An 8,322-nucleotide genomic window follows, 5' to 3' on the forward strand; every position below is an offset into this window, starting at 1 on the left:
GGAAATGAGAAAAGATACTAATTAAGGGGTGATAACCCCACGGAGAAATTTGGGTTCTTTGCAGCAGGCCGTGCTCTTTCCATAAGCCCTGTGTGTTTGTCAGATGTTTATAGAATCTTCATTAATGGAGAGTTCCCTTAGATAAGAAGTTGGAGCACAGCATTGAGGGCCAGATAAGAACAAGTGGAGGACACTCTGGGACGATGGGTTGGAGCCTGGGAACTGGCCAGGGTGCTTGATGAAGAGTGGTCAGCAGTACAATGCAGGCCTGCTCCTCCTGGGATCTTCCCCATACCCGCTAACACAAGGTGGCCGCTGGCAGTCTCCTGTGCAGGGGGTCTGTGCTGTCCCAAGATGTGCCACGGGGCCCTGTTGGTGGCCCTGCCTGTGCTGTCCCTGCTGGTCTGCTCTGGGCAGGGGAAGCCTCTGGAGAGCCGGGTCCCGACATTGACCAGGGCAGATGCTCACAGACTGCTAAGGGGTGTTGGAGGTGAGCAGGTGGGAGGCACCTTCGACCTGAGGATGTTTCTGGAGAACATGAAGGTGGATTTCCTGCGCAGCCTCAACTTGAGTGGGGTCCCTTCCCAGGACAAAACCCAAGCGGAGTTGCCGCAGTACATGATCGACCTGTACAACAGATACACCACTGATAAGTCGTCCATCCCCACATCGAACATCGTGCGCAGCTTCAGCGTGGAAGGTAGAGTCAGCTCCACCAGGGTGCCTGAGGGTTGGGAGGTTGGGGGTGGGGAGTGTGGGACTCCATGGTCCAGAACTGCACTGCCCACTATGGTAGCCACCGGCCACATGAGGCTCTTCAATTTAAATTACTTACAATGAAATATAATTAGTAATTAGTTCTTTAGTTTCACTAACTTCAATTTGCCTGACAGTAATGTGTGGCTAATGGCTACTCTATAGCCAGATAATAGAGCATTTCCATCATTTCAGAGGGTTCTGTTGGACAGCTATGTTCCGGAAGACTCTCCTTCCCCAGGCCCAGTGCCACATTTACTTCAGTGGGAGCTGTGGAAATGCCAGCTCCCTCTCCTCCATCTCTCCCCTTTCTCCCTCTTTCCTTACTGTCCCCTTCCTACTTCAAGATAGCCAGCTGATTTAGCCTCTAACCACTGGTATATTTTTAAACTTTGAGAGAATGTTTCTCTCATGAAAAGGTGTCAAAAATTCAGATAAATTACTCTGAGAAATAAACGTTGGAGGAATACTTAATTATTTTCTAAATACAAGATAATTTCCCTGATTTAGGAGGATTAGAAAATTGCAAACGCTGATTTAGGGCTTATTATGTTCACTAGTTCACACAGTGTAAGTAAAATGATTACATGAGCAGGGAAACACTGCTTGCAGATGCTGAGAGAATGTTCCCAGGTACCTAGTAATTAATTAGTTAAGCTTCTAGATTCTGCCCTGGGCCCAGTGGCTATCTGCATAGCTCAGGCATTTCCTGCTGCTGCAGTCTCCCTCCACACAGTCAGTGAGTGGCACAGAGATGGAGCCCCTGAACTCCTAAGAGTCCTTGCTCAGTGCCACAGGGGACCAGACCCACAGAGTGTAGGCCCTCTGTAATGGGCGCCATGGGCCCAGTGCATGTCCAATGGTGTCAGATTTTCTGGTTCCTCAAAAGAAGAAGAACAAGTCTAGATTTTATGTGAACTTGCCTGATTTTTAAAACACTGGCTTTATTATTTTCTTAAAATACAATCTGTCAGCATCTCGCCAGGCCCACGGGGCGTGTCTGTAACCTCTGCTTTAGGGCTTCTTTGGATGGACTTCATTATCAAACCCCACAGTCTGGGAGTCCAGCGTTTAAATTGATCTCAATGACACTTCTTCCCCTATGCTTCAACATTGTCCATGGCCTAGATCCCAGCTCTGCATATGGCTAGGCCAGGGATGCTTCCCTTCACAGACTTCACAGACAGTTTGAATGTGGTTCCAGGAGGGAGGGTGTGTGCTTTCAAGATGTCTCACTGCAGTCCCATAGCCATTATCAAGGCATGCCATGATAAGAGCACAATAGGTGATTAATGCACTATTCATTGACCTCTCATTACTTAGATATGCCAAGGCATCTTAGCACCTTCAGCAGGGACTGGAATAGCTGTGAGAGGACCACAGAAAACTGTGTGAAAGGCTTTGGGGGCAGGGCATGCACTGGTCGGGAGGAGGGTCTGGAGGGGACACAGAAATATTGATTAAGCATCTAGTATGAACCAGCAACAATGTTGTGTAAGTTATATGCACCATCTTGTTGAAGTCTCATACCAATCCCAAAAGGCAAGAAAAATGAATCTCATTCTATAGATGAGGAAACTAAGGCACAGAGAGACTCAGGACTTCTCCAAAGCCTTAAGCCTAGGAAGGGGCATAGTCAGGATTGGCACTTTGGTCTGTCAGACACCAAATGCTGCTGGTTTTCATGACAGCACACAGATTCCCTTCAGCTGGTACATAATAAGTGCTCACAAAATGCAATTTTTCTTCTCTCTCTGTGACTGAGCCATGGTATAATATGAGGGGAGACCCAGAAAAACCTGGAATTATCTTCTGGAAGGCGGGTTTCCCCCACTAAATGGATGTTCTAGGAACCTATCTATATCAGTGTACCAGTTAGCATTGTTGTGAGAGGCTATGTTCAGTTTCAGTGAATTGTTTTGAAGGCTGTTTCAACGAATTTGCCTGTCTCATGATGGGTGATTTATGAGCACACCGGCCCATACTGTGCTGAGTGTTCAGCAGTTTTTGACCAAAACAGCATGACCCCCATTCCACATCCTCCCTGTTCACCTGGTCTGACCCCAAGCGACGTTTTTTCCCCTGGATAAAAAAAGTCCTTAAAAGGAAATGTTTTACTGGTGTGGAAGAGGTGAAACAAAAAACAGCAGAAGCACTGAAAGACATCAAAATGGATGAGTTCAAACACTGTTTTGAGCAGTGGAAAAAAAGTCTCGATAGACGTACTGCATCAAATGGAGAGTACTTTGAAGGTGACTCAAGTTTGAACATGTAAGAATACACATTTTCCTATTAATAAATTCCAGGTGTTTAGGTCTCCCCTTGTATAGGCATACTAATGGTCATGTGTCAGGCAAGAGAAGTGGGAAGCTGAGACGAGTATGTATTTTAGCTACAACGAGTAGCTAAAATACATGTCCCATTTTTGCCTGACATAATAAAATAGTTGAAGTTAATATTTTTTCCTTAAGCATTTAAAAAATCATTCACTTTCACTTTGCTCTGAAGTTACAATTACAAATGATTTTCACACCATTTAGATGCTGATATTTTTTATATTGTATTAATGTTAGAATTTCACCTTCCCTCCCAGGATCTCTCCTTTAAAAACACACTCAAGATCAGCACTCAGAAGAGGACAGTTTTATTTTTTTTTAAGTGAGCAAATTCACAGACTATTTATATTCTGGAAGGTTTTTTAAAAATTATTTATTTATTTATTTTTAGAAAGAGGGAGAGAAGCATCAATGTGCAAGAGAAATGTCAATCAATTGCCTCTCACATGCTCCCAACCAGGGACTAGGCATGTGCTCAGACTGGGATTGAACCAGTGACCTTTTGGTTTGCAGGACAACTCCTAAACCACTGAGCCACACCAGTCAGGGCTGTACTTTGGAAGTTAAGTACCCTAAGCCCATTCTTTACATCTGTAAAAGTGAAATTATAATTAGATCCTCCCAGGGTCAGTGTGAAGAGTCAAGTGAAATATAGAATATAAAGTCCCTAGTGCAATGCTGGGCATGAGGTAAGTGCTCAATAAATACCTGGACCTGTTCACTCCAGTGCAAGGCATCTCCTGCATCTGTTTTTCTTAGGAATATCTTAAATGTACCTTTCAAAAAACTTCTACATTAAGGGCTTAAGCGAAACCAAATAGAGATCTGACAATGTCATCCCAGATACCCTCTCATCCAAGCCATGAGTCTCAGCTTTGTTATCATGAAACCAGACCTTCCCAGCAGATGCCCATCCCTGTGTATTTGCATTTCAGATGCTGTCTCTATGTCTGCCACAGAAGAATTCCCCTTCCAGAAACACATCTTGCTTTTCAACATCTCCATTCCCAGGCATGAGCAAATTACCAGGGCAGAGCTCCGACTCTACATCTCCTGCCAAAGTCACAAGGACTCTTCTCATGAGCTGAAAGGAAACATGGTCATTTATGATGTTCTGGATGAAGCAGACACATGGGATGCTTCTGCAGGAACTAAGACCTTCCTAGTGTCCCAGGACATTTGGGATGAAGGCTGGGAGAAGTTTGAGGTCTCCAGTGCTGTAAAGCGGTGGGTCAGGGCAGATTCCACCAAGAGCAAAAATAAACTGGAAGTGACTGTGGTGAGTCACAGAAAAGGCTGTGACAAGCTGGACATCAGTGTTCTCCCAGGCTCCAAAAACCTTCCTTTCTTTGTTGTCTTCTCCAATGACCGCAGCAATGGAACCAGAGAGACCAGGCTGGAGCTCAAGGAGATGATCAGCCATGAGCAGGAGAGCATGCTGAAGAAATTGTCCAACAATGGCCCAGCAGAGGCAGGTAAGAACAAGGATGGCGAGGAGGATGTGGAAAGCCACATGACCATGGGGTCATCTTTAGCCAGACGGAAGAGGAGTGCTGGGACCAACAACCATTGTCAGAAAACATCCCTGAGGGTGAACTTCGAAGACATTGGCTGGGACACCTGGATCATTGCACCCAAGGAGTATGATGCCTATGAGTGCAAAGGTGGCTGCTTCTTCCCCCTGGCTGATGATGTGACCCCGACAAAACATGCCATTGTACAGACACTGGTGCATCTCAAGTTCCCCATGAAGGTGGGCAAGGCCTGCTGTGTGCCCACCAAACTCAGCCCTATCTCCATCCTCTATAAGGATGACATGGGGGTCCCCACCCTCAAGTACCACTATGAAGGGATGAGCGTGGCAGAGTGTGGGTGCAGGTAGTGCCACCTGTGTGTGGAGGGGAGGCCAGCTTGGGGAATTCATATTGAGATGTCCTGCATACCCCTGGGCATGACAGGGACTAAATCCATCTGTATACCAACCTGGAGATGAAAAAAAAGCTGTCACATCTTCAAGGTAAATGCTTGCTCTCCCTTTCATGGCCCACCCCAAGCACATTTCTGGGCTTAACTGCAGGGGAAGATGGTGGCAAGGGGAGGTAAGGATCTGGAGAGGAGGGAAGCCTGAAAGGGTTATTGGAGTGGAAAGGGAGATGATGAAAGTGGGACAAGAGAAAAAATAATCCAGAATCAGCAGAACACTGATCAGAGGTGAGCCAGAGGAGTATAGATAGATAGGTGATGTGTAGACATTTATAGAAATTAAAGGAATTGAAGGGGATGGGGCTTATTCCAATAAGCTCAGGAAGTGTGGAGAAAAGAAATGGGCTATGTGCTCCACACCAATCATTTGACATATTCCTGCAACCCAGTGAGATGGCCATTAAGACCCCTAACTTATATATGCAGAACCCAAAACTCAGGTCAAGTAGCACCAGTCAATCACCTAATTCCATCTCATAGGTTTCCATAGGTCTGTCTGTCTCCATAGCCCAAGACCTTTCCAAGTGCCTCATTGCAGTTTAGCAGGTCACCTTGTAGCTAAAGATCAATTAGATGTTGGGAGGTTGGGAGTGTAGGGCACTGGAATGAGACCGGCCAGTACTCACCAATATGACTGGGCTGCCTGTTACAACCAGGGCATATTCCAACTGCTCAGTGACTGTGCTAATTCCTTGGCCAAATTCTTTCTAAGATCACCCTAGAGTCACTGAAAAACTACCCCCCAAACCAGCTGCACGATGGAGAGATTGCAGGACCACAGTCTGGCATGCACTATGCTGGAGCTACTTTGACCCTCTGGCACAGTGCTAATATGGGCAACAGTCCAGACAGAGCCACTGGCCGCCTGTGGACTCAAACTATGTGATGGTTTGGGAGAGACAGACACAGCTTATTCTGAGGGCTGGGGTGGCCTATGACCTGCATCTCTGCAGTTATTTACTCAGCATAACCAGCTTACCAGAATAACACACTATGGGTTTTCATACATAGGGACTCCTCAGGAGACAGGGGTCTGAGCAGCACTCAGGTCCTTATTGGCCATCGCCAGCTCTGCCTGCACCTCTGGCTTTGTTGAGTAGTGTTCATCTAGGCCCTGTCCTGGGCTTGGGTCCTGGTCAGCCCTCACTGACCCCAAGAGAGGACAAAATTTCTGTTTCCTCTGAATTTCATCCCCCTGACTCTTGAGGCACACATGGAATGGGATGGAGTGAGGAAGAGTCTTGAAGTGGTGAGGATTCCACTCCATGGCCCTTCTGACCACAGGCCAGAGCAGAGCCTATAGAAGGCCTATTCCCACTGGTGGAAGTTCCCAGTATATTTAATTTTAAAAAAAGGATTTGTGTTAAATGTTTACATAGACACAACGAACACCTTTAACATAAAAATGACATAAAACAGTTTAATTACTGGAGTTATAGAAAATACTAATTCCTGGTGGACAAAGTTGCTCAATCATAAAGATGGGTGATGGATATCTTTTAAGTTCTGATGGTGTATTTCTATGGCTGCATCAAAATTTTACTTGGAAATAAAATCAAATGTCTAATCTGTGGCCTTTTGTGCATGTGAGACTTGGGCCTGATGGTTCCTCAGCCCCATGCCCTGCCCATCCCTCCCTACAGGCCTTTCTTTCCATGGGTGGGTGAGGGGGAGGGAATGGAGATGAGCTGCCACAGGGCAGCCCACATGATGGGAGTGAGTGAACATGTCTGTATAAGGCCATGGGTGTGGGTATGCAGGTGCGGGTATAAACGTTAGTGTAGATATTTACAAGTGAACATGGAGAGTTAGTCATTGTGCCATCCCTGGCCTCCCCACATGCAAGGGGAGAGACCCTAGCTCTTGGTGAAAGACACACCGGGTCCTATCCTGGGGCCCACACAATTCTAGCATCTGCCCTTGCTATGCCCCTGCTCAGCTGCCCAGCTCCATCTAAATTCCCTCAAGGATATTATTCCCTGCTCTCAACCTTCAAGTGACTGCCTGAGCTACCCCACTCCTAGCTTCACAGCCCAAGTCTACTTTCTGGGACCCAGCTGTAGTGTCAACCTCTCTGTTCCTTTCCTGATACCCTAGTTCTGATCTTTCCTGCTCCTGGGAACACTACAGTGCCTGTCTCTCACAGTTGTCACTGACCTGTGACAGGGACCTGATAGCCTCTTGTCTTGAGTCTCTTGTGGCAGCAAGTCCCCTGGGCACAAGACCAGAGAGCCTCTGGTCTCTGCTACTCTGGGAGGGCTCAAACAGCCTGTGGCTCAGAACAAACTGATGTGGACAAATGTGCTTGGAAGGAACATGCTAAGAGTGTCTCAATAGTGTGCTCTGGCTCTCAATTCACTGCCCTATTCTTCCACCCACTTCCTCCACACTGGTTCACCCTAATGAGATATCAGAGGCAACAGTGCCACTTTCTGGACACTGTTATGCAGCCAATTGACCCTCTGCCTAATGACCCCATTTTCACTGCTGCATTTGTAATTTTTCCTAAAACGTGTTCATTTTTGTCATATTGGGGCAGTAATATTATCACTATCTATCACTATCACATGTGTAAAGCTGAAGTGCAGCAAAGAGACTAGTTGACAAGATTTATGGCTGTCCTATGCCTCTCGTGTGACCTACTTGACCTACTCTTTGAGTCAGAAGCAGGGGGAGAGAGAGGCTCAGGGATGGAGGGCAGAAGCAACAGGCAGACACAGAAAGACAATGAGATGGGAGTGGAGTGGAGAGACTGCATGGACAGAGAGGAAGGCTGAGGGCACCCTGAGCATGAGGCTGGGTCTGGAACTTACCAGGTGAGTGGCTCAAACAGCAACCACATGGTAATAGACATTTATATCCCAACTTGCACAAATGAGGAGGAGATGGATGCTTCACATTTTGCTCAGAGCCACTAGCCAGGGTCTGCTGGAGCCCAGTTGTGACAACAACCCCACATCCTCTCTACTACACTAGCCTCTGTCCTGAAAACTTCTTCAAGGTCAAAGCCACAGCCACAATTGCAAGATGAATCAGAGCTACAGCATGAATTAGATGAACCAGACAGAGCTTATGCCCTCCTGGAAGGTGCTGTGTCCCTTGGTCTCTGTCTCTCCTGTCCTATTTGTATGGGGTCCTCAGCTCAGCCAGACACACATATAGCACTGTTCACTGGAGGAGGAGAACACTCCTTCTCCCCTTCAGTTAACAAACACAGTCACTAAGTATTGTGGCTGGTTCCAGAATT

At 46.7% G+C, this 8,322-nt stretch overlaps 1 protein-coding gene across 1 annotated transcript; it reads left to right on the plus strand.

The window, feature by feature from the left end:
- The first annotated feature begins 235 nt into the window (after positions 1–235).
- GDF2 (growth differentiation factor 2) lies at positions 236–6,599 on the plus strand. Its single transcript, XM_045842185.1, has 2 exons — positions 236–700; positions 4,028–6,599. The coding sequence occupies exons 1-2, from the start codon at positions 355–357 to the stop codon at positions 4,972–4,974; spliced, it is 1,293 nt and encodes a 430-aa protein (XP_045698141.1). The 5' UTR covers positions 236–354; the 3' UTR covers positions 4,975–6,599.
- Positions 6,600–8,322: the final 1,723 nt, after the last annotated feature.

Source organism: Phyllostomus hastatus, unplaced genomic scaffold (assembly GCF_019186645.2).
Source record: "Phyllostomus hastatus isolate PE091 unplaced genomic scaffold, TTU_PhHast_1.1 phas_contig_38, whole genome shotgun sequence".
Lineage (NCBI taxonomy): Eukaryota > Metazoa > Chordata > Mammalia > Chiroptera > Phyllostomidae > Phyllostomus > Phyllostomus hastatus.

Coding starts and splice junctions, on each gene's coding strand:
- GDF2 (XM_045842185.1), top strand. CDS start 355: ATGTGCCACGGGGCCCTGTTGGTGGCCCTGCCTGTGCTGTCCCTGCTG. Junction 701..4,027: donor GCGCAGCTTCAGCGTGGAAG/GTAGAGTCAGCT, acceptor TTTGCATTTCAG/ATGCTGTCTCTATGTCTGCC.